The 26778-nt window shown below is 41.1% G+C and overlaps 1 protein-coding gene across 2 annotated transcripts; it reads left to right on the forward strand.

The window, feature by feature from the left end:
- On the forward strand, window positions 1-26326 carry HABP4 (hyaluronan binding protein 4). 2 transcript variants are annotated; one of them, XM_024208965.3, is made up of 8 exons: window positions 2-457; window positions 12076-12226; window positions 14098-14259; window positions 14450-14521; window positions 16041-16124; window positions 22081-22249; window positions 23957-24139; window positions 25783-26326. In XM_024208965.3, exons 1-8 carry the CDS (start codon window positions 154-156, stop codon window positions 25837-25839), a joined length of 1182 nt encoding a protein of 393 aa, XP_024064733.2. In that variant the 5' UTR covers window positions 2-153; the 3' UTR covers window positions 25840-26326. The 2 variants fall into 2 exon arrangements, with proteins under 2 accessions (XP_024064734.2, XP_024064733.2); XM_024208966.3 differs by lacking the exon at window positions 14450-14521 and having other exon boundaries at window positions 1-457.
- Window positions 26327-26778: the final 452 nt, after the last annotated feature.

The raw sequence follows: 26778 nt of genomic DNA on the forward strand, positions 1-26778 counted from the left end.
CGAGCGGCGATGGCGTGGTTGTCTGGGCCCTGCTGAGCCGGGCCCGGCTCTGCCCGTCCCCTGTTCCTTCCCTGCCGCGCGGGTTGGTTTCGCCCCGCGCACTGGTAGCACCCGCAGCTGCCGCCGCCCGGAGGTGGCGGGGCGGCCGCGGCGATGATGAAGGGGGCGCTGGGGAGCCCGGTGTCCGCCGCCATGCAGGAGAGCTTCGGCTGCGCCGTCGCCAACCGCTTCCACCAGCTGCTGGACGATGAGTCCGACCCCTTCGACGTCCTCCGCGAGGCCGAGCGCCGCCAACAGCAGCGCAGGAAGCGCGATGAGGCCGCGGCGGCCGCCGGCGCCAGGAAAACCGGCCCCGGCCAAAGACCCGGCCCCGCCGCCGGCAAGAGAGAGTCCCAGAAAGAGCGCAAGGTCCTGCAGCCCGAGAGCCCCGCGGCGCCCGGAGCCCCGCCGCAGCCCGGTACGGGGAGCGGCCCGGCCCGCGCACACCGCGGCCGGCGGGAGGCAGTTGAACTCTTCCCTGTGGGGGGTAGGAGAACACTGGGGGCCAGGACGCGCGAGAGTGCGTGCATGGGCGGGCGGAGCGGCGGGTTCCTGCTGCTCAGGGCTGGGACCGGCAGCGGTTACCGCCTGGCCCTGTGCTGGGCGGTGTCTAGCTGAACGCGGGGAGTCTCTGCCAGAGTAGCTGTGAGCCTGGGGTGCAGCGCTGGCCAGCAGAGGGTGGGAAGCGCTTGGCCATTGGCCTTCCGAGACCGGTTCAGCGATTGCAGGTAGGCAGGAAGCCTGTGTGCGGAACGGGAGGACGCGGATAAGTGACTGGGCCCAGGTCACCTAGTGAGTCTGGCGAGCTGCCCACAACACACTGCCTGACTTCCAGCCCTGCCTGACACGAACCACAGGACTGGCCCTCCCTTGCTGTCTCTTATCTTATCTTCCCCAGGCTTTTCTCCTCCAATCATCTCTTGATGTTTGAGAGCTGAAGAACTTGGGGATCAGCTGGTTGTGACTTTAAAGAGGCTACATTTAAGTCAAAATACATGATCCAGTGATTATCTTGGTTCAGCATTAAAACAATGAGGTTAGAAATGAAGTTATACTGTTGTTCAGCAGTAGGTGAACCAGCTAGGGCTAAAATCTGTGTACAATTGAGTTTATACTTTTAATGTTTTTATTGTTCTGAACACAAAAATTGTTCAGATAGCAGATAATCAGATGCACAGTCTAAACTGTGGTGGCGTGACTTAAACCCTTTACATTTTATAAGTAAGTCCACTCTTTGATGGCGAGAGTGCTTCTGGTAGAAATGTAGTGAAACTACTCTAATAGCACTGAAACTAAAATAAGTAGAGGTAACACAGTTTCAAGTGCATGAGCCAAAATAATTTAGGAGAGTGGTGACATTGCGATTGAGCATTTATTTAGGTTGTCTTTACTTTTTAGCATTTTGGAGGCGAGCCTGGATGCTGATGAAACAAACACAGCTCAGTGATTTAAGGAACTAATTTAGTAAAGAGAAACTCCTGATATCTGTAAAGTGATTTAGAAGAAGAGGGCTAGTGTTACTAAATAACAAAGTTGATAACAAGCATTTGTGGATCCTATAATCAGACTGCAGTTATATAACATCAGTTGAACATGAACAGCTTAATGGAGCCAGGATGTCACTTCTGTTTTTAAGTCCAGTATTGCAGAACTCCTGCCAGGACAGTCTGCATCTGAAAGTTCACTATTTTTTTATGTATAGGTTCTTATATTGCTTTCAATACTGTAGTACCTGAGCACCTTATGTATAGAACAACTTTAGATACAGGCTTGCCAAGGCTGTGATTTGTTTCCAGTACAAAATGAGCTGCGCAAATGTAAATATTGTATATCTGGTTCTAGATATTGCAATGGATTCTTTATATTTTGGAGCACTATAGTAGTAGTTGATTTACTTTGAGGGGTTAGTAAACTGAACACCATGGGGTGGTTCTGTGTGGTGCTTGTCTTCTCAGTCCTTCAGCGTGTTTGGCCAGTTTAGTGTTTTGCAGTCTCCCCACACCTGAGGTGCTAGAGAGCTGACTTAGACTTTTGAAGAGCACAGCAGCACCTGCTTTGTGAGCTCAGATCTGTTTGTTTCATGCCTGCATTGGTGCTGTAGCATAATTCCAGTCAAGGATAAACAACAAATCCCTCTTTTCAGTTGTTTTCTTTTCAAGTATGACATCAAATGAGAAGTTTCAGAGTAGCAGCCGTGTTAGTCTGTATCCGCAAAAAGAACAGGAGTACTTGTGGCACCTTAGAGACTAACAAATTTATTAGAGCATAAGCTTTCGTGGGCTACAACCCACTTCTTCGGATGCATATAGAGATTCAAATGAGAAGGAGAGCCATTCTGCAACTTCAAACCCTGTCTGTGGCAGAATAGTGCTAAAGACCCATGTTTGTTGCATTGTCTGCCTTGAAATTGACCAAAATGCTCTGGGGGCTAATGTCACCCTGAGCACTGAAGAAGCATCAGTAAAACCTCAGGGAGATTACAGTAAGAATGGCACCAGGCTGGCTTTGACTACTTTGAAGGGTAATTCCTTAAAGTTAAAACTTTGAGTTGGTCAAGACTGCTGAGTGCTAAGATTTGGTACTAGAGCTGCTTAAACAGTGCAGGCCCAACTCTTCTCTGTTAAATCTGGCAGGGCAGCTTTTCTATCAAAGTAGCTGGTAATGTGATCTTCAGAGCCGAAGGCTCTGCCAGGCATTTGTGGTCATTGGTACTGCTCTTCAGGTCACAGGATGAGACAGTCTCTTCCAAAGAGGGAGGAGTTACTGAGGAGTGGCTAGCAGCACCCCACTACTCGGTTTCTGCATTGTAGCCTCTAGACCAAAGGTGGGCAAACTACGGCCCGTGGGCCACATCCGGCCCATGGGACCGTCCTGCCCGGCCCCTGACCTCCCAGCCGGGGAGGTTACCCCAGGCCACTCTCCTGCTGTCCCCCCTCCTCCGCAGCCACACCGCCATGCAGGCAGCACTCAGGGCAGCAGGGTTCCGCGCTCCTGCAGAGCAGCGTGTCTGGCTCCGGCTGGGCGGCGCGGTTGCCAGACATGCTGCTCTGAGCGGCATGGTAAGGGGGGGGTCAGGGGGTTGGATAAGGGGTGGAGGTTTGGGGGGCAGTCGGGATGGGGAACAGGGGGTGGGGAGTTGGATAAGCATGGGAGTCTGGGGGGGCCTGTCAGGGGGTGGGCGTGTGGATAGGGGTCAGGGGACGGGGAACGGGGGGGTTGGATAGGCGTGGGGTCCTGGGGGGGCTATCAGGGAGTGGGGGTGTGGATAGGGGTCAGGGGGGCAGTCAGGGGTCTGGGAGCAGGGGGTTTGGATGGGGGTGAGGTCCCGGGAGGCAGTTAGGGGCAGGGGTCCTGGGAGGGGGCAGTTAGGGGACAAGGAGCGGGGGGGGGTTGGATGGGTCGGGGATTCTGAGAGGGGCAGTCAGGGGGCGGGAAGTGGGAGGGTGGGAGTGGGGGCCAGGCTGTTTGGGGAGGCACACCCTTCCCTACCTAGTCCTCCATACAGTTTTGCCACCCCAGTGTGGCCCTCAGGCCAAAAAGTTTGCCCACCCCTGCTCTAGACTCTCTCCCTCAGTCGTTCATGTACAAGTAACAAAAGGGGATGCCTCTTCACAACTAGTCCTGTGCAAGGCTGCCATGAAGCTAATAGGGCCCTACCAAAATCAGGGTCAATTTCACGGTCAGAGGGTTTTAAAATCAGTCAATTTAATGTGTTCAGATGTTTACATCTGAAATTTCATGATGATATAACTGTGGGGTCCCAACCCAAAAATGAGTAGTGAGGGGGTCACAAAGCTATTGTAGGGGGGGTTGCAGGATTGCCACCATCATTTCTGCACTGCCTTCAGAGCTGTACTCTGAAGTCAGCAGCCATGGAGCATCCTGCAGCTGGAAGAGGCTCGTGGAGGTGGGTCTGATCTCCCCCATGCAGCTGGGGGCTCCTACTGTGCAGGGGCTCCAGCTACAAATCCTGGCCGGCCTGGAGAGAGATGGGACTTCCTCTTTCCACTGAGCTTCCTGCAGCTGAAGAAGCTTCTCAGAGGTGGGTCTGATCTTCCCCCAAGCTGCTGGGAAAGCCCCAGCTGTGGGCTCCTAGTTGCTAGTCTGGACAGGCTGGGGAGGGACAGGGCTTCCTCTTCCCCTGCAGGGTGTGTGTGATTAGTTGATCCAGATACTTCCTGCTAATCAAAATGACAAAAGATCTCTGGCCCACCCTAGATTTCAGGGAACTAAATCAGTATGTTGTTAAAGAGAAATTGAAGACGGTCACCCTGAGAGTGGCCATGCCTCTTGTAGAACAAGGCAGCTGACTATGCATTCTGGACTTAATTTCAGTGCTCAGGAAGTATTTCTATGAGCATATATACAGCCATAATCTGATTTGCAGTTGAGGAACATTGCTACCAATTTTGTGACTTGTCTTCTGGGAGAGTGTTGGCTTCATATGTTTTCACAAAAGCCACAACTACAATCAAGCATATCTGCATAGGCAGGAAGGGCATATGATGTCTTACTTGAACAATTGACTGATTAAGGACACTACTCTGAAGAGTTTTGGATGACTGATCTATATCAACATTGGGGTGTTCCTAATATTAGGGTTCATGATAAACTACCAAAAATCTAAACTTGTCCCTAATAGGCAATTAGAATTCTTTGGAGCCTTGCCTGGATGTGGTTTGACTGAAAGCCTACTGCCGGACCCAGTACTGGAGCCAGAGTATCACCAATTTGGCAGAAAAGAATACGCAAGAGCTTGTTAAACTCCTTACAGGCTGAATTTGGCAAAACTGTAGAGTTTTCTAATGATCCCCACATGTGTTGAAGGGTACAGCTTTATTTTAAAGATAAGTGAGGTGTTTTCTTGAATTGGCTTGTTATAGACTTCAAGGGACTTGTTACTAGACTCTTTGCAAATTAAAAGTTTAAGTACTTGAACAGCCAAGACTGATTCTGGTATTAGGGTTAAAGTACTACTGTGCAATTTTCATTATAGTAGCTTGATCTAAATTATTTCGTTATGTAGGTTGACTAGAAAAAAATTGCTAGTTAAGAGCTGTTCCTTGCAACATGTAAAATCTGAATATAAACATTCAGCATTTTTCAGAAAGATTTGAATTTCACTCGTCTAGACATCCTGTGACTTCAGATCTTCAACTAGTAAAACTGTCCCTCTGTCAGGCTCTGCTCAAAAGTTCTATGTAATATTCTTCAATATAATTTTTTGGTGTGGTTTGAATGGAGGTTTTGTTGTATTTGCATACTACTGTAAATCAGCTGCCTTTTTTTCTTTGTCTTGACTGGTTCTCAACCTTTATTCCTAAGTGAGTTCCCACTTAATCGTGGAGCTCACCTGAAAGCGAGCGGTTCGTAAAGCAAATGGAAGTCACAAGTCCAGTTGTCTGTTAGGTGTTGGCCTTGCACAGCTTAATATTAAATCTTTTTGAATCCAGAATACTCTCTCTCTAGGCTTTGTTGTTAATTAGATGACACAATAACAAGAGCAGTACCATTGTCAGTAGTTAATTGATCTAACCTTTTTAAAAGAAATAGATCTCTATTCTTCAGACTACCAAGCTTCTGGTGCTTCCTTATTCTTTCAGAATAGTGGTGGATGTTTACTGTTTGCAAATGCCTTGTTCTTTGGTCCTTGAGCTGTTTTTTGTGTGTGGTGATAGGGCAAGGGGAGGGGTATGAAATGTAGGTATTATAGCTTTTGTAATTGTCTCTTGATGTTAGTTCAGCTCACCCATTCTTAAAACAGTGATCAAATTGCATTTGCCAGCAATTTATTGAAAGGGCCCAGTGAAATGCAGAGCTTGCATTCTCTACCAGTCCAGGCAAATAAAAGTTGCTGATCCTGCAGTAATAAAAAGCTCTGTTCAGTTTGTCTCTAAGCCTATTATGAACATTTTAGGTGATTGCTTCCTATCTTTAGCATGTACACTTTGGAGATGGTGTAGTTTAGACATCTTCCCTGATTGCTAAAAGATTAATTGTATTATCATCCACCATTTTAGTGGGTAGTAAGACACTGAATGTTTTGAAGAATCGAAGATCATGATGGTAGCTGTGAAAACCACAGTCTTTTTTTTTTTTTTTTTTTTTATAACTAACTTCAATATAATTATTCCAGATATATAGGCATGAGATTGTACAGGGGGAAACAGCTGTAGGTGATTCCGTTACAGAATGCTGGCATATTGAAAGCACAAGATCACAAGGTGGAAGTTTATCTCCATTTAGTTCACTGTGTTTATTGTATGAAATAGATATCAAAAATAGTTCTCTTTTTAATGCAATTTCCTATCCTTTTTAAGGGAAAAATGAAAAACAAATCTGTTGGTTACAACTGTACTTCTTCCTGAGTCATTAATGAATTAATGTCCTGTGTGGTGCCATATCTTATGTCAGTGACCTTTGAATTCTAGAGCACCATCCCCCCTTCTCAATTCTAGTCAATCAGGACAGTAACCTTGCTTTGATGTTTAAATTCATTGTATTTTGAGCTTTCCCAAAACTTTCAATTTTGTGTGCCATAGATTTTTATATTTAAAATAAACGGCACTCAAGTCTCGAGTGCCAAGGGGAGAGAGGTATGATAGCTGGGTGTTTCGGCAACTGAGTAGGGAATATTTGGATGGGAAGGGGTTGGAACACCTATTAAGTGTGGATGTTGGTTTTGTGTTTTGATAACTACAAGGCATTTAAGGCTTTAGACAGTGGGTTTTTAATTCCTTTTTTTTTTTTTTACCGTAATGTCATGACAGCAACTAGCTGCCCTGCTACTCATTCTCAATATCTGTTACTACATGCAACAGCAGTGAAGTGTGTTAGCTTGACATTTCTTCAAAAATGGTCAGCAGTGAAAAAAGCTAAGTGTTGGCAGTCTTATCATTAGGCTTCAATGTCAACAGCCCAGTGGGATGAATGGGGCAGCTGACCCCATTCACAGCTAGTTTTGATCTGCCTGCATGCTCATGCAAATATCACAACATCAGTTAGCATTTTGAAAGCTAACCTTCATAACACAAAGCTAGAGATTTTTTTAGTTGTGCTAAGTTTTTAACTGTTTAAGAATCCGTTTTCATTTTTGTGGCAAATTGAGATATATGGACAGGGCAATTTATATGATCATAATCACATCACATTTTTAGGGCCCTGTGTTAAGTTTGATGGAATTGCTCTGTTAGATGGGACGTAATAGTGTGGCTCTGATCATTTGTCTTATGTAACGTTAGCAACCAATTTGGACTAGATTAGGGATGTTAATCTCAGCTTCTGGCCACATTCCAACATTACTAAATATATTCTGCATATCTACATGTTCCCCTTTGGTTTCAAATCAGTAGTGTTCTTCACTTACTGTTTTATATAATGTTGTGTATAATCTGTTGGCTGCACTTCAGTAATGGGCAGAATGATTTATATACAGTTTTTAAATTGCTTTATTTTCCAATTCTGTAGGAAAGATACTACATAAAATGTTTGCTCTAAGCCTAACCTGTTTGGAGTTTTCAATTTAAGTTGGGTTAGTAATTTTCAGTGTAGTAATCTGCATTATATTTCCTTTATGGAAGGTTGAGTGAACTCCCAGAGTCCCATAAATTTCTGTGGCATACATTAGCTGCCCAAAAGTGAGAGAGTGGAAGTTAGTGAGGGATATGTGAATAGCTTAAATAAGCCACAATTGATGAAGATGTTGCCTGTGGAACTTTAATTCAAGCCCCTCCTGTGCATGTGTTGTGAAAGTCCTGAATTACGTGATCATATATGACCTTTTCCACAGGACCTCTGCTTCATTCATTGAGTGTCTCCAGGTGTTGTTTAACACTTGTCATGCAAACCCTACACTGAACCCATTATTTTCCATGTGTGTTTCTATAGTGCCCTGGTGATCAGGGTCCCAGGGGGTGGCCACAGTGAGGTTAGTCAATTAGGGCCAACTGCAAAGAATGGGGCAGCAATCCCCAAAGCTAGTGTATATTCCAATACTTAGATTTATCAAGCCAGCACAAAACCGCTTCTATAATACCTTACTGATTACCCAGAAGTCAAAACACAGTTCCCTTAAAAGCAGTCCAGTTTTTGGGCTCCCTCCCAGGCAGCCAAGTCAAATATGAAAGTTCTACTAATCCCAAAGGATTGGACATATTATCTCCCAAAATAATGAATATGTGTTTACAGCCAATTCTTATTAATTAAACTAAAAATTATTTAAAAAGAAAAAAAGTGAGTGAGTATTGGTTAAAAGCTCAATATACATACACACGAGTAAAGTTCTGATATCAGTTTCATAGTAGAGATGGTGAGCTTTGTAGTTGCAAAGAATTATTTCAGAATTAGTCCATAGGTTATAGTACAATGTTCATATTCATGGTTATCGAGGTGGGACTGAACGTCTGTCTTATGGACTCAAGCTTCCCCTGCATAAAGCCTCAAGATCTGAGATCAAAGGATCAGGTCCCAAGAGTCTTTTATATAGTTTTCTAGCAGCCTCTTGAACAATAGGCTTTTGACGTAACCTTCTATTTCCTAAACATCACCGGTAATTAACTACATGGATTAACATAAGGTAAATTATTCATTAAGCAGTTCATATACAGTTTACTACAAACTTCAAACAGACATATAGACATTTTCACCCAAGATTCATCTAAATGTTAATATTCCCTTTTGATCTCTGAATCAATAGCTATAGTAATAGACAGGAACTGTCTGTTTACATGGCTAACATCTAACAAGATATAAGTAAACACATACAATTAATGTCACTTCTAATTCTCTAACAATACAGGTTTGCATTTCAAAGTCTATCCAAAGTGGAATGGCCCTAATTTACCATTTACATACTCTTCTAAAGGTTGAACCTGGGTCAATTAGCCTGTGAGCTGCTTAACCCTTTCTGGCCATGTTTCACAGCTCTCCTCATGGTGTCTGAGTGCTTCATAAAGATTAATGAATTCATCCTCACAACATCCAGGTTAAATTCAGTGGTGGTATTACCCTTATTTTATAGATGAGGGAGCTGAAGCACAGAGGCCAAAATTGCCAAGTGACCACTAATTTTGGATGCTCACCTTGAGACACCTGTGCTCTGGTTTGTTTTAAGATTACTTAGGGTTTGTATAGCTCTTCATATGTCCAGAACTCATCTTCCATTGACTTCAGTTGCATTTGTGTGCTCAACACATCTGTGTATCTGGGCCTTCGGTCACGTTTTGGGCACTCAAAAAAAGACACCACTAGTAGCTAACTGTAAAAAGTTTGGTTGAAGTGATTTGCCAATTAACCCATTGGAATTCAATGGCAGAGGCAGGGATAGAATTCAGTTCTCCAAGGTGGCATTAACTACAAGACCATCCTTTCTCGCTTTCTGTGATCCCCTGCCTCATTCACTACACACCTTCCAACTTCTGCAACAATTGAGGCAATGATACTATATACAACAGCCTTATTCATTTCCAGAGCATTCTGTGCACTGAGTAAGGCAGGGGTCCTATGAGAAAAATAGTATGGGATCATGTAATTTAAAGACTGTATCGTGGTGCTTACATAAAAGGGGAGCAAATGATGATTGCATGGGCAACCTCAATTCTGGCATTTCCTGAGTGCTTGACTTTGCAACCTTTACATACTCTCATATGTAATTTTTGTGTAATTTCCTAATTTAGGGGGGAAAAAAGTGTTTTTTTTTTTTTTTTTTTTTTTTTTTAATAGTATGGTGTGATAAATAAAGGGGGGGATAGCTCCCTTTGATGGACAGCCAGCCAGTTAGCTGTAAAATCCCTCTTGGTAGCTGTTCTTTACTTGCTTTACCTGTAAAGGGTTAAAAAATCCCCCAGGTGTAATGTAATAAATAAATAAATAAATAAAAAAGTGGGCACCTGACCAAAAGTGCCAATGGGAAGGTAGAACTTTTTAAAATTGGGAAAGAAACTTTCCCTTTGTCTGTTGTTCTCGGGCAGCCGGGACACGGGCAGTAATGCTGTAACCAGCTTTAAGCCAGGTATGATTATAGATTATCAATTCATACCTTGAACCTACTTATCTGGAGCCTCAGATATGTAAGTAAAATTAGGGAATGTCTAAAAAGTTGCAATTAGGGTTATTTCTTTTATTTCTTATTGGCTTGTGGACTCCTCTGTGCTAACCCCAGATGCTTTTGTTTTGCTTGTAACCTTTAAGCTGAACCCCCAAGAAAGCTATTTTGAGTGCTTGATTTTTGGAATTGCTCTTTTAAAATCTAGCAAAAGCCTAAATTCCAGATGTTTACTTTCTTTCTTGTTTTTAATAAAATTTACCTTTCTTAAGAACAGGATTGGATTTTTGGTGTCCTAAGAGGTTTGTGTGTGGTGTTTGATTAGCTGGTAAGCACAGCTAATTTCCTTTGTTTTCTTTCTTAGCTCTTCCCTGGAGGGTGTGTGAGAAAGGGCTTGAGGGTACCCCACAGGGAGGAATTCCCAAGTGCTCCTTCTTGGGTTCAAAGGGCTTTTTTTTTTTTTTTTTTTTTTTTTTTTTTTTTTTTTTTTTTTTTTTTGGCATTTGGGTGGTGGCAGTGTTTACCAAGCCAAGGTCAGAAAAAAGCTTGGGAGTTTAATACAAGCCTGGAGTGGCCAGTATTAATTTTTAACTTCCTTGCAGGCCCCCACCCTCTGCACTCAAAGTGCCAGAGTGGGGAATCAGCCTTGACATATGGCATCATAATCACACCCACATGTTTCATCAGCAGGTTAGGTCCATTGCACAGTCTTCTTCCATTTAAACTAACGGAGTAACTGATAGCTGTATAATTAGAGCAGGGGTAGGCAACCTATGGCACACGTGCCGAAGGCGGCACGTGAGCTGATTTTCAGTGGCACTCACACTGCCCAGGTCCTAACCACCAGTCCGGGGGCTCTGCATTTTAATTTAATTTTAAGTGAAGCTTCTTAAACATTTTAAAAACCTTATTTACTTTACAACAATAGTTTAGCTATATATTATAGACTTATAGAAAGAGCCCTTCTAAAAACGTTAAAATGTATTACTGGCACGGGAAACCTTAAATTAGAGTGAATAAATGAAGACTCGGCACACCACTTCTGAAAGGTTGCCAACCCCTGAATTAGAGTCAAAGTGGGTGAGGTAATATCTTTGCTTGGACCAACTGCTGTTGGCGCAAGAGAGAAGCTTTCACACAGTTTCCGCTTCAGCTCTGTGTAAGCTCGAAAACTTGTCTTTCACACCAATAGCAGTTGTTCCAATAAAAGATAATACCTCACCCATCTTGTGTCTCTAATATCCTGGGACTGGTATGGCAACAACAACACTGCATACAGCAGTAGTAATTGTCACTCTCTATGGACCACCACTAGAAAGGGATGACTCTTTGTCAGTGGGTTTCACATCTGTTTACTGATGGTAGAGGAATGTAGACACTGAGGATTCCTGGGTTCAATTCCAGGTTGTGGTGGAATATGTTCTAAGGGGTATAAATCTGCCTGTTTTTGTCCCCCTCTGCTCCTATTTACATCCAGCTCCCTGACTCCTGTTCCCCATCCTCTGGCTCCTGCGGCAGCCTCGCTTCCCCTCTGCCCATTCCTCATCCCTCTGTGTTCCAGTCAGGCTGTTCTGACATCTTGCTGTCTGGGTGACCACAGAGGGAGACAAAGTTCCTATAACATTTTTTTTTTTAACATGAGCAAAATGAGGTATTTTTCCTAATCTTGTTTTCTGAAATGGCTGCACTATGTTAGCTGAAACATTCCAGAATTTTCAGCCTGGGGCAAATGCCTGGCATGGTAATTTCAGCCTGAATGGCTAAAGTTTGGAGTTATAAGCAACAGAAAATATGGTCTTTTATAGTAGGAAGTGTTAGGCAACCTTGACCACAGGTGGTGCTATCAGCTCAGCCTATAGTAACTTGGTAGAAGTGCAAAACTAGAGGACTATATGGTGGCATAGTCATCTCTTTTGAGCCAGTAGTCTGGTAATTGCAACTAAATCTATTCATGCTGCTTATGTTTAGACTCTTCACAATTTTTTTGTTTGCAGGTCAGAAGCGAGCTCCTAAAAGGGGAGAACAACAAGGATGGAATGATAACAGGGGAACGGAGGTAAAACAAGACAAAGCCGAATGGAGACCTTCCTTCAGGGAATACCGTCCCTATGAAAAGGAGAGACAAGTGGAGTTCACAGTAGAAAAGTATGTATTTCTAAGAAGATGCAAGGTGGCCCGCAATGAAGGGTTTGATATCCTGAGAGGCTTTGATGGACTACTATTTAGTTAACACCTAGTAGTGTGGTAGCCTAGTTTTGGCTGTATAAAGACTGATATGACAAAAAATCTCAGTTCTCAAGTAAATTATACTGTAGTCAGAATGTTGTATGGGTCTGGTGTCTTCATGTCAGTTACATTTCTAATGGAATAATACAAGCTTTTTTGGTAGTTAAGCAATTGGTTTAAAGGTCTGGGTTCAGTGTCTGCCATATAGAACTTAATGTTTCATGACTTCTGCATATGGGTATTAACATCACCAACCAGATTTTAAGTAATTGTAAATCTAGGCCCCATAGACTCTGAAGCAAAATAGGACCAAATTCCATTAACCCTTACAATAAGTGAGCATTGCCACAGAATTTATCTCCATGAAATACTTCTGCCCAACTGTATACAACTAGCTCGTAGCTAAAAATAATAGATGTACAACTTGTCAATGCTTGTTTTCAGCAATGGCTGTTTGTGATCCCCTTCTCCCTCGCCCATGTGTGCTGCCCCCTCCCACCCAAGACAGCCCATCTCTCTGGGCTTCAGTGGTTAGTGTTGTCTGGGCAGTCAAGCTCAGAATATCCTTCCTGCCACACAAGTGCTAGGTGGGTGGGGAGCTTGTAGTCAGCTTCAGCAATTCATTTCTCAGTTCCCTGGGTCTCCGTTGCTGCTCTATCCTCTAAGTTGCCTAGCTGTGCAACCTGCATTTCTTGTTACCCCTGCTCCTTGGCTGAAAGCTGTGGCTCCTTTTCACCACCACCCCTCTTTCCTTCTCTCCCCAAAAAGAAATGTGAAGAGCATGCACTGTAATGCAGTTCCCTCTTGTGGGGAAACATGCAGAGCAAGAGGTAGTTTCAGGCAGATCCCAGCAGGGCAGGGAGACAGAAAACAATGTGGGTTGCCTGGCTGCAGCAAAGTAACACATGCTGCAGTAAAAATTGTTGAATTCTGTGGTATCTTGGTGGGGGGATGCCAGATTGCACAGAGTCAGTCCAGGGGCCCTAAGTGAGATGAATGGGGCAGCTCACATGTTTCAGAGCTATCATTTCAGATTCCTTGCAGACACAGATGGTTATCGGTTAAGCATGAGTCACATTTTCAAGGTTATTTTCATAGCCATAATGGTTAGAAACTTAAAAAAAATTAAATGAAAGCTGAGATTATGGAGTATAACCCTGCAGATAGGGGTGGATTTTTCACCCAATTCTACAATTACAAGAGTACATGGGGGGGCCCTACTTATACCCACATTAGTTAATAAACCAGATCTACTCCTGACCATGCTGTATGCTGCTTGGTTAGTGAACTCAGATAAGTCAGTCTTGCTTTCTGTGTTTGTACTAGAACTCCTCTTGAGTTTCTTGTACTCATGGGGTTGAAACTGTTTTGTTAATTATTTCTCATGATAGTCTGACTTTAAAAAATCCAACGCTTACACCCTGCTACATGCTAATCTAACATATGAGGGCAGTAATAGTGCCTAATAAAATGCTTTTAGATGTTTGACATATTTAGAAAAAAAGCAAACAATTAATAGTCACTATTACTGACATAAGGATAAAAGAATGCAGACCTAAAATTCTGCTCACATTTAGCTTCTGTCTGTTTTTAATGCTGACAAAGAGCACCAGTCTGGGCATAAGATCAGTTTAGCGTAAGATGTGATCTAAAAACTTCTAGTAATAGTGAGTGAGTATAATAATTCATCTATTATGACAACTGCACTAAAGCATCCCTATAACACCAGATTTTCCCCTACTAACTTTTATGAAGAAGTAGTCTAACTAGAAATCTTCCTTGTCTTTCAGGCCAGTTGACAGATTTGACCGGGAAAGACCAATGCGAGGTCGTGGGGGAGGAAGAGGTGGAATGCGAAGCCGAGGAAGAGGTGGTGGGACGAACAGAAGTCTTAATGGCTATGACCAAAGAGGGAAACGGGAATTTGAAAGACAGAGTGGGAGTGATAAAACGTAAGTGCTTTGTGTACCTACTGCTCTCATCTAATATATTGATAACAAACACATACCTCAAACATTTCAATATCTTTTTGAAGGGTTGGAGTGGGAAAGGAGTATATTCAACAATTTAATACTGCTTTTGGTTTGGTACATCAATGAGGGATGAATTTCTTAATTTGAAGAATACTGTTTCTGTCTCTAGAGGAATCAGAACAGAAGACAAAAGGGGTGGAAGTGGAGCTCACAACTGGGGAACAGTTAAAGATGATCTGAGGTACATGCAAATTTGTGCCCATTCTAGTTTATAACGATTTCTGTAAAGTAATATGCTTGGTCACAGTTGCCTTTATTTCAAGCTTTATCCATTCACCCTGTCTTTAACTGTTATGGCCCTTTCGCTCAAGCTTACTGAATAGATCCTAGCCTGAAGGAGATTCTTCATTTATGGCAGGCTTCTAAGTATATATTTGCCTAAGGCCAAGTCATCCTTTTGACTAGAGTGAAATATAATTGGCTTTCCTATTTTAGTAAATGATGGGCTTGTGTAGTAAATGGTGGGCACTGTGACTGGCCTGTGTCAATTTTAAGGAAAATTCTACAATTCTAACAAGTATCTAGGTCTTAAAAATTGTTCTGTACTCTTTATCTGGTTCTGTTTGAAATCGCCTCAAACTGGAAACAGGACCATAAGCCACATTTCTACCCCGTGACACAGCTGGAGATGTGCTGCTATTTCAGCTAAATATTATTCATAAGCCAGCTTTCCTCCAGGACTAAGTTGCTTATCTGGGTGGTCCTGAGTTGGTTTACCCTGGGGAGAAGGGAGGCAAAACTTCTAATTTATAGCAGTCTCTGTAATGACCATTAAATTCTATTCTTACTCATTGCATTGTCTAAATAACGTGCTACGTCTTTATATATAAACAACTTAATAGCTCACAAAGGCATATTTTTGTAATTTGAACTTAAAATAACAAGTTTTTCAAGGGTTAAAAATGGGAGATAGTTATAACTTACAATAAATCAGTTAGGTAATCTTAAAGGCTTAGGGTAAAACTTTCAAAAGTTTGTACCTTCTATCAATAGAAATTGGTCCAATAAAAGATGCTACCTCACCTACCTTGTGTCTCTCTCAAAAGCATGTAGGTCATCTGGGCATTCCAAGTGCTGTTGAAAGTCAATAAAAATGAAATTAGGTATATGAAATGGTATAGAGAAGGTCAGTTGGGTATTTCTAGTTTACCTTTTCTCATAAAACAAGGGAACACCTATTGAAACTTAAAAATAAAATTTAAAGCTTATTAGGATATACAACATATTACACAGCACACAACTAACTTGTGGAAATCAAGGCCGCAAGATGTTGAGGCAGATGTATATGATTCTAGAAAATTCATGTAAATGCATTAGGTCTGATTGCTGTGGAATTTTCTCGTATCCGGAACATGCACACTTTTGACTTTCACCTATTTGTGGATACCACTTCCTCCAGCCAAGGATTTCCAGTGCTTCCCACTGTATAATCCTGTATTACTAGCACACTAAACTAGTCTCATTTAATGGTTTTGTTGTGGTTTTTGGGTGAACAGTAGATTGGGAACTCTTATGATCACAGACAAGTTCTGATAGAACTCATCTATACAATTCCAGAAAGGGTATGATCTTCAGTTGGTCATAAAATATGCACATTTACAAAGAATGGGGTTTATTGAACTGTAAGCTTTCAGTATGACCTAGGTATGGTGTGTGTGTGGTTTTTTTTTTTTTTTCTTCCCTTTCTTTCTATTTTGCAGTGAGATGGAACAGACTGCTCCTGTGGAAGAGACTGCAGAAACAGAGGATCACCAAGGGGCACCTGAAGGAGAACCTCTGACGAAGTACAGTCTGTCTTGAATATCTTAATTCTAAAATGCAAACAAAATAACTGGCCAGTGCCAATATTCTTGATTCGTGTGGGGAGACATTCCAAGACCATGTCTTTCAATGTGTCTGTAAAGCACTTAACAGACATTTGGCACTATATAAATATTTTAAAATGGAAATATATACCTACAAAAAAGTTGTTTCCTGGCAAAATGGGGCTCCAATCTCAGTTGAGGCCTTCAGATGCTACAATACATACATACTAATTCGAAGTAGTGGCAATATTAACCTGTTTAAAAAAAAAAAAAAAAAAAAAACCTCTAGGTCAGTAACTTAGATGATAAAATTCTGTAACATATAAACTTGAATTTAAATGAGAGAGAGTGCTCTCTAAGTTATTCTTAAACCCTATAAGGAATATAAATGATATAATGGTGTTGTAGTTCCCAGTTTATTTTTAGATATATTACAACAGACATTTTACTTGTAAAACAACCCCTCATCAAGGTACCTGTGGAACCATATAGTGATAACATGATTGAAATACATTAACAAAAAATTCCCTTATGCATCAGTCAATCAGGGGTGTCTCCTATACAACAGGAACTTCTCCCTTGAGATTCATATGGGGCAAGAGTGGCCTTCCTCCTCCAAACCCAATTTTTAAAAAATGACTGCTTGGAAAGAGTGTTGTGTTGTTAAAGCTAAGGTAAATTAAGATGTTTGCATCCTGATACTCAGTCGTTGGTTCTGATCAGTGTCCAAATGTGAAAATTAATTTTGCTTCAAAAGATCTTAATTATCAAGTTAGAAATTAGATCAACTCAACTGTTTTTAAATATCTCCAACTTGATCACTACCAACACAAATAACTTGTAGTGAAGGGGTGGTGACATTGAAGTAAGGAGTAATATTTCAGCCAACATTCCTTTACGTTTGAAGTTGAAAAGAATATCACTATCTGACTGTGTTTGGGTCAGCCATTAGACAAAAGTTGAAGGCATCTAGTTATTGCCAGCCACTTCACTACGATTTATGTACATCCATGTTCAAGTTGGAGATATTTTAAAAGATGCTAAGTTGACCTAATTTTTCAACTACGCAATTAACATATTTGGGTTACTCAATGGTTTAAAGTAACTGGAGGCGAGGAGGGTCTCTTGGACAAACTTAAGTTAGGAATGTTGAGTTTCCAGAAACTTAGTTTTCAGCAGACTTAAATCATGTGGGCAGTGCAGGTAATCTACATAGAACATAACTCATATGTATGCACTACTATACACTTTAACAGAGCTAAATATTAAAAATAGTGGTTAAGTCTTTTTACTTGAGTATCCTGGGTCATATTTCAGTGTCTCACATAATTTTCCTCTTTATGGTAGTTGAAATCAAAATCAAATTCAGCTGTCCTAGCTCTCTGTGTAAGTACATGTGTTCTAACCTCAGTTTTCTATTGAACATAAAGACACAAAAAGTACATCCAACTGTAGTGGGCAAATCCGGTTGGCTTTTAATTATGAAACTATTAAATGTGTAAGCTTATCACTCTGAAATAGCAACAGACTATTCTCTGCAGAATCAATAAGATAGCTCTCTATTTTCTTACCCTGCTAAGGCTTTTGTTGCAGACAGGAAGGCTAGAAACTTTCCTCCTCGATGAAAGTTTAGATGTAGGAGAAGTCCACAGCAATCTGGAAGACAGCAGTATATACAAAGGTTCTGTGAAAGGCACATAATCGTATAGTATCTTACATCAATGTAAATGACTCTCATCCTGAGAATTCTCAAAGCTGTGTGCAAACTAAATACGTATTAAATATATGGGCCTCACTGTGACTACCTCTGGTGGAAAGTAGTAGCACAATGCGCCCACACTTCAGAAGAGCGAGTAAATACCATATCTAATAGAGGCAGAATATATAATTAGGGATTGAATTTATTCAGAACATCTGCTAACACCTACACTCTTGCATAAAGTCAGACTGGGACAGTATCTTTATTTATGACCTTTGCTGTTCAGAAGCAGGGGTTAGTTGAACAGAATACTAGTTTTAGTCTGTTTAAAATGACTTGTTGTTTTGGTGCTCCTGTGTGCCTAATGCTCCCCTTCCTCTTGGAGGCCCTGCCTTCCAGAGTTGCAGTCTGTTGGCAGGTAGTGCAGTAGCAACAGAGGCCTCCTGGTCAGGCAACTCAACAGGGGCCCCAAAATAGCTTTAATCTTCCCAGACTTAAATAGTTAATTTTGACTTCTTAGAGTTCAGTGATTCCAGCTGCCTTTTAATAACCACTTGCAGTCAGGCACTTGGTTTCAAGTGTCATCTGAAAGCTCTAACTATTTAGTCATTCCCTCCCTTCTCAGTTTTAGAACTGATCCTTTCTGGAAAAAGACTCCAGAAATTGGGTATAGCATTTGTGAGGCTGTAGAACTATTGTTACTTTCCTGGTATTGGATTTAATAACCTGGGAGGCTTTTAATAGTATTGCACTGCAAGCCTGTATATAACTTTTCTGCCATTATCACTAGATTCTTGTCCATGTTACCGTTCTTCAGCTTTCATTTTTATATTGGTGCCAGGCAGCATAGTTTCTTGTATTTATCAAAGTGTAACCTTATCTTAGTTCTATTTGCCCATATTTTTGAATTGTTTAGATTCCTTTCTAGCTTTTTTGTTTGCAGCCTCTCCTAACATAGTGTGCACACTATTAAGCTATATGCATGCTGTAGTATGAACATGTTCCAGTATGTAATTAATATATTAAACTATAAAAACAGTACTGGTCCCAATTGTCTTTATATTCCCATTTTTATAATTACCTGGAAGACTTCTAGGGGGCTTGTCTGCACAATTGGTTTAGGACGTTGTTAAAGCATTTTTTGAGTAGTAGCTAGTAATATTTACAGATATATTCCTCTATTTTCTTATTTTATCTCTTATTGACATTAGACTTATTTCCTTGATCATCTACTTACTCTTGGTATTAAATCTGTCTTTTTTTCAGTTCTCTGGCACCTAATAAATTCACAGTTAATTACCACTATTGGTTCTACATTTCCTTCTGATCATTCTTTCTTTAGGAAACCTCCAATTTCCATCATCTAGTTTGCTGATCTGGCTACCATTTTAATAGCTCTATACAGCTAATCTATAGGTTTAACCAAATCCTCATTAGCATTTCATTCAATATATTTCTCAGTTTTGTTTGCAAAACTGATAGTGTTGATTGTCTCACCTACCAGCGTTGTTGGTCTTCTGGAATCACTTATTAGCTTGATTAATCTTTTTTCTTAACCCTTTGGCTAATTGTCTTAATTTTAACCTTAATTTTGGCACTAAAATGTATTGTTGCTGTGGTTTTCTGATTTTTCCCGCCCACCCTCCATCAGCTAGTTACACAATGTAGGTTGAATCTTTTCAGTTGAAGGTAAAGTAAATAAAGTTTTTGCTGTCACCAAACTAACCCATGTTTTTAGTGTTTACCAGCTCTTAAGGTTTGTCCCTGGCTACTTTTAGAACTGGTAATGTGCTATGAGGCAGATATGTTTGTGATTCCAGCTCCAACCCCTTCTGTATATTCCTGTTCATTCAAACAAAGCAATCTCTCTGCAACCAAGAGGAAAAGATACTTTAAACTAATGCTTAGTAAAGGGCTATAGCCAAAAAAAATAGAAAAGAGAAACTGAAGCAGAATTGAAAAGCAATGTACAGCATTACTAAAAGCCTCTTAAATGTATACAGGGATAACAAACTAATCGAATTACAAACTTATTTTATTACTGTCCTGCAATGAGGCCCCAGTCGGGGACTCTGCAAGGTATTGTGCAAACGTTGTAAATGGTCAATCCCTGAACTCAGGAGCAGTCTTCAGATTGGCCATTTGTACTTAAGTAGTAGAATCTCCGCCTGTTGTACTATAATCTGTAGCATTTTTGAAATACAAAAAGAATTCAGGAAGAATCCTAATACTCTTATTGGCTTCCTTCTCCATTCCTTGCTTTCCTGAAGGTAGTGTACCTTTATATAGATTCCCATCAGATCCCTCTTCAACATAGTGAACACACCATATAATCTTTCTCCATACTACTTATTGTCCCAGGGTCACCGTTAAATCCTCATTCTCAGCACTCCATCCAAAACTGTTTTAACTACCCTCAACTTTTGGCTTGTGTAAACTGAACATAATTTGCGAAGTTCCTAGACAAGAGTATTGAGACATGCCAAGAGATGGGTTTATGTAATTCTTTTATGACTATTAAGTGATGATTTACTTGTTTTAGGAAACCTTATTTTAAAAGGTCTTCAGTCTGAGAGCCCAAATTAAAATTTTTCCTTTGCTTGTTTTCCTATATTATCTTGATATTCAGTTAAGTGCTTTCTCCTTCTACCAAGTTTCTCCTGCTAGATCCTGCAGTAAAGTGACACACACTGTTACTATGGAGACAGATCTGTCAACATTATGACTTCTACTGCAGGATCAAGTTGAAAGAAGGAGTAAGCCCTTTCTCTCATATAATCTAATAGGCACAATCTCTAAATTTACGGTTATCAGATGTTCATTGAACGCACTCCTATAATCTAAAAACAAATACATAATATGCTGCTGAAGTTAGTTCTGACTCCTCATGCCTCCAAGACAAAACTGTTCCCCCTTTCCTGTTTCAAATTTCTATTTACAAAGTACAAAATGAAGTAAATCTATTCTACGCCAAACCCTAATGATTAAAAGTGTTGTGCTTGAGGCCAACAAGAGAAGCAAAGTGCAGATCTTGAGAGCCTTTCACCATAAAATGGCCTAACAAGCTTTAGGACATTCAAAACTTGTTCGTAAAACACTTCAATTAATCTCTAACATTGTGGCAATGCATTGTGGGGAAAAAACAGCTTCTCAGATGGTCATGACCCAAACGATATTTATATCAACACCTTGAATTACAACCAAAAACTAATATGATGAGCTCTCTGCAGCTACCACCACATAACAATGCACTAGCTATAGCTTCCAAGTGCCCTTCAGTGGTAGTCACGTATGGAGCGTATTGTAATAGTTAGCTGTACCAGTCTGGATTGTGGCATGGTCTGCATCTTAAAGATTGTGGGAAGTGTAGCCAAGTGTTGATAGAAAGGGGCTTTCGGCCACCACCATCTCACTCTGGGGAATCTACAAACGATGAGATATAGAAGCCTTTCAGATTAGGAACTTTGTCTGCCTGGGTATGCTTGCTTTTTTGTCAGTCTGTCCTACTTTATATGCTTCCTGGGACATACCAGCATTGTCAGTCTTCAACCTGATTGACGTTTAGCCAGCTTGATCTCATCCGTGCCTTTCTTGGCCAGTTAATGAACCACATCATCTGGGTCTGACATCAGAGCTGCATGTTACATGCATATTGATGACTACACAGCCCAAATTATATCTCTCCCTCGGTCTCCTATACACATTTTTAAAAAAGGGCTAAACAAAGTAGAATCCTGTGATTACCCAAAACAACGCCCTGGGATCCCCCGAGAAGTGTGATTCTCTGAAGCATGAGTCTGTCTAGTCTTGTCAGTGGGCAGGACTGGCCAACAAAACCTTGTGGTCAGTGGTGTCCAAACCTGCTGACATGTTGGTCTGAACTTATTGCTAGGAGTAGCTCCACCAGCAAAACTGGCTTAATCTGGAGTTCATGTTCCTTGACCCTTGTTAGCTGTCCCAGCTATGCCAAACCTTTTCATGATAAGGGAAGTTAGACACAGCAGTAGTTAATGATTGGTTTCAAATATAGCATGAGAAATTATGAAAAGTAAATGGGTCTATGCTTCAGGTGTATTTTCTGTAGTATTGAAGCTCTTCAAATACAATTCAGAGATGGCAGAGAATCTGAAGCATTCAAAATACTGTATTTCGCAAAGTAGTCTGTCTTTAGGTTTTTTTGTTCTTCCTGGAATGTAACAAGCTAATGGTTTTTACTTTACAACTATAAACCTCTAGAGTTGCTGAAGGGGAGCTAGTGGAAGAAGTAGCTCAAGAAATGACGTTAGATGAGTGGAAAAATCTGCAGCAACAGAGTCGACCAAAGCCTGAATTCAACATCCGGAAGCCAGAATCCACTGTTCCTTCCAAAGCAGTGGTGATTCACAAGTCAAAGTATAGAGATGATGTAAGCATTGCTTTAGTATTCTCTAAATTCTGCTTTCACCCAGGGTTAAGACACTGGCTCCTACCTGATTCTGAACAAACTGGAAATAAATATTCATATTTCAAGCTCCTGTAATCGTGTGCAAAAACCCCATCAGATTCATTTTGTCCAGTCTCCAGGCATCCCTTTTGTATTATGAGCATGGAACGCTTGACATATCAAGTAGTATTAGCCCAAGTAAAGTTTCAGTTCTGCTTACTTTATGGCTAAGTTTTAAGAGATTGAAGTCTGTCGTCTTGCCTATACCACCTTATGTACAATTCTGTTAACTGAATTGTAGGCACAAGTGAACTCCATTTACTAAATGTTTTATATTTTAACTTTGAATCACTTTTTGATACACCTGGTGTTTAGCTTACTTGTCGCTTTACTAATGAATTTTTATCTGTGTATACTGGAAATTCAGTTTCCCAGCATCATACCAAGTTGTCCTGAATCTGGTCACTATCGCTGAACCACTTGAGCACATCTGAATGATTTTTATGAGAACTATAGTTCTGCTTCTTAGAGATCCAGGAGAGCTTGTTTTATTTTCCATAACTCTTGTTCTGTTCAGAGCCACTACACTGTTCTAACTAAAGTTGTAGGGTGAAATCTTGGCCCCATTGATGTCAGTGGAACCAGATTTCTACCGTAGATTCTTGCCTAGACTTACTTAGACTGTAAGCTTTTCAGGGAAGGGAAGTCGCTGTGTCTGTTCAGTATCTGGCATGATGGTGGGGGCTTAATCCTTGACTGGGAGCCTTACCCACCAAGAATCTGAATAAAAAATTGATTTAGCATATATTGGTCACTGTTGGACTGTGATAACTTATTGGGCAGATTGTACTTAGTAGGCTGTTTACATTTGTGTTCCTGTAGTGTGGCTTTAGACTTCCCCCATTACAAGCCTAGTGAGTTTAGGACCTGTCTTTCACAGAATCTGAAGAATATGCCTTAAATTTTATTTTACTCCTGAGTAGACTTTATGGCCGGCAGTAAAGGGGCCCTAGTATGGCAAGAAACGGGCCCTAGAGGAGTAGTGACTTGTCTGGTACAGGTATTCCTTAACATGGGCAATCTATTAGACTTCAAAATGGGTACATGGGGAATATGATTTGCTGTACCTTTGTAGCAGTACCAGGCACTACTGGTGTATTGTAAAGGCTGTTATGGAAAATATTCTTTTAGTACACTAGCTATATTAATGCTAATTAAATTGTTGCCCTCTACAGTAACACTAGAGCTATAACTGTAGCAAGGCCAATACCGGAATGGATCAGTGGTAGCAATTAAGTAAATTGCAGTGTTCCATTCTTCTTCCTTTCCAGCCCTTCCATAGAGGGTATCGCATGAGTAAACACCTTGGGCCAGATTGTGTGGTCCCTCTGGAACTGTTGAGCTCTTGCCACAGAGAATTTTCTCAGTGTGGGAGTTCTCTGGTGGTATAGAGCTGGCATAGCAGTTTCCTATGTGCGTATGCTTAACTGCACCCGAGCCAGTGTAGAACTAGCCTGAGAATGGAGGAGCTGTCATAGTCTCCCTTGTTACGCCCACTGCCACACACAATTTAGGGACTCCTGGGGATCCAGGAAGTCTGACTTTACTGGTGTGCTACTTGGTTTGTAATATAGTAACTTTTTTTGAAGCTCTGACCAGCATGCTAATTGCAGATAAATTCACTTTTAGATGTTAAAGGAGGATTTTGAGGATGACTCCCACATCTTCCGAAAAGCAGCTAATGATATAACTTCTCAGCTGGACATTAACTTTGGGAATCTTCCTCGTCCTGGGCGTGGAGCCAGAGGAACACGAGGAGGTCGTGGACGTGTCAAAAGAGTCGAAGATACTGGGCCTAGACCAGAAGTGGTGGTAATTTGATTTTGTGGCTATACATTTCTAAATGACATGAGAATTCGAGGTCTTTATTTTTTTTGCTGAGGACTTGTTAGTGTTTGCTTACAATACTGTACCAGGCTTTCAGTCCATAGTATGTTGCTATATGTAGTGAAATTGCAATTCAGATTGCAAATAGCTTTTTTTATTTGTGAAGAGTTCACATTCCAAGGTCAAAGTTCAGATCACTCTTATGACAGCTAGGAGGAGTAGTACAGGACAAGTAACTTCTGGTTTCTGAAAAGAATTCTGATAAAATCAGGGAAATAACTCTGCACTTAACATTACTAAAGGCTGTAGCCTTCAAGCAAAATTACTGTGTAATAAGATTCTAATACTTCCTCTAGCTACCAAGAGTAAAGTTAATAAATGTTGCATGTTTGATCCTGCAGGAGGTACAATCCTCTATTAAATAAATGACTAGATATGGTAAATTGTTTCAAAACAAAAGTAATTTAACTACTAATGATCATAGTACCTGCCACTTTCCATAGAAACCCCCGATTCCCTGATTTAACCTACTCAAAACCATTCTCCTCATAGAACTGCTTCTTTCACAGTTGGTATCTGCCAAGGGTTGCTACCGTTGAGGTATAAAAACCAAACATCTGGGACGATCCTGAGTCCATAAAACTGGGCAGCTGGCTGTGTGCGCTGAGCACCATACAGATTTCCTGGGGGAGCTACCTCAAAAAAGGGACAGTCCTGGAGATACCTGGGCTGGTAGCAACCCTATACTGCTTGAAGGTGAACAAATATGGAGAATTTTATTTTTTTTAATTAAGTAAAATCCCCAGGGTTCTTTCAGTTCAGCAAGGATAACGTTTGGAACTTTAAAATGGATATGGAATTAATCCCTCTGGTGCTTTTGTTCGGTAAAGCTACATTCTGAAAACACCTAGTAAATCAAGTGTGCATCACTGTAGCATTTTGCATACAACTAAAAATTAACTCCTCAGTTTTTCAGTGTTTAAAATGACTTCATTCACTTTGAATGGTGAGCTGCTTCCTGTCTCTGTCTATAGCAGGGGTTGGCAACCTTTCAGAAGTGGTGTGCCGAGTCTTCATTTATTCACTCTAATTTAAGGTTTCCCGTGCCAGTAATACATTTTAACGTTTTTAGAAGGGCTCTTTCTATAGGTCTATAATATATAACTAAACTATTGTTGTATGTAAAGTAAATAAGGTTTTTAAAATGTTTAAGAAGCTTCACTTAAAATTAAATTAAAATGCAGACCTCCCGGACCGGTGGCCAGGACCCGGGAAGTGAGAGTGCCACTGAAAATCAGCTTGCGTGCCGCCTTTGGCACGTGTGCCATAGGTTGCCTACCCCTGGTCTATAGCTTTCCAATAGCTAGAATCTGAAGTATCAGGAAAATGTCACTTCCCCTTCAGTCACTATCCCTACACCATAAATATACCCATACCACAGTGACAGGTACAACTCTAGTACCTGCATAAAAATAATGATGGATACAAAACAGTTTAGAAATAAGCATTAAATGCCTCTAATGTAATTTAGCAAATAAATAAAATGGAACTAGTTCTGAGTTAGATGGGAGACTCCAGATGTGTCCTGGATATGCGTATTTTTCTAAACTTACTTTCTCCTTTTGTAGACACAAATCGTTGCTCCAAATCCTGATGACCCTGAGGATTTTCCTGCTTTAGCTTGAAAGAACTGTCCTGAATGACAGCATCTCAAAGTAGCTGTGAAGAGACCAGTTTTATGTTGCTGTGGAAAAGGATCATCTGAGTCTGAAGGAAAAATGGATTTTTTTTTTCTTGTGTGAAATGATTGCACTTCTGTGGTATTGAAGGGGGCTCTGGAGAGATCAATGGACTGGAATCTTGCTACAGATTCCAGCACCTCCTTTTGGGATAACTGTGTGAAGGCTTATGGTATTATACTCAAGGGATTTCAATAAAGTTCAAGAGTACAGTGTTTAAAATGTGTATATAAAGATTATTTAGAATTTTCCATGAAAGCACAGTGAAATGTAAGCTGTACAACATGGTCTGCTATTGGAAATCTGTAGCAAACCCCTGTAGACACTTGAAAGCTGCTTTCCCTACTCCACTGAGTGAAATGTACCTTTGCATATTTTAAGCAGTTATACCGCAATTTTCATAAGTTGACAAATAAAGAAAACTGCTAATTGGTTTGGGTGTGAGGTGCTTATCGCTTACTTCATTGTTCCTTGGTATTGGAGTAGCAAAGTGTGATTGCTTCTGCTTTACTTCAGTCTGAATATCGATTTGCATTTCTCTTACAGCCGTACCTTGCTTGCCCACCCCAAAAGTTTGTTTTTGTACTGAAAACAGCAATCTTGACAATGTAGGAGAGGGATTTAAATTTAAACTAAACTTCTCTGCGGAACATTTACACTTTCAATTTTTTAAAATGTCCTCCTTTAGTAGAGTGTGAGGCCTGGTCCACACTAACCCCCCACTTCGAACTAAGATACGCAACTTCAGCTACATTAATAACGTAGCTGAAGTTGAAGTACCTTAGTTTGAACTTACCGCGGGTCCAGACGCGGCAGGCAGGCTCCCCCGTCGACTCCGCATACTCCTCTCGCGGAGCAGGAGTACCGGCGTCAACGGCGAGCACT

Source organism: Terrapene carolina, unplaced genomic scaffold, assembly GCF_002925995.2.
Source record: "Terrapene carolina triunguis isolate 2854851 unplaced genomic scaffold, T_m_triunguis-2.0 Scaffold113, whole genome shotgun sequence".
In the NCBI taxonomy this organism is placed as follows: domain Eukaryota; kingdom Metazoa; phylum Chordata; order Testudines; family Emydidae; genus Terrapene; species Terrapene triunguis.

Excerpts from the sequence above, each read along its gene's own strand:
- HABP4 (XM_024208965.3), top strand. The coding sequence starts at position 154 with ATGATGAAGGGGGCGCTGGGGAGCCCGGTGTCCGCCGCCATGCAGGAG. Across the intron at positions 14,522-16,040 it reads ACAGTTAAAGATGATCTGAG|TGAGATGGAACAGACTGCTC; the intron begins GTACATGCAAAT and ends TCTATTTTGCAG. Across the intron at positions 16,125-22,080 it reads GAAGGAGAACCTCTGACGAA|AGTTGCTGAAGGGGAGCTAG; the intron begins GTACAGTCTGTC and ends ATAAACCTCTAG.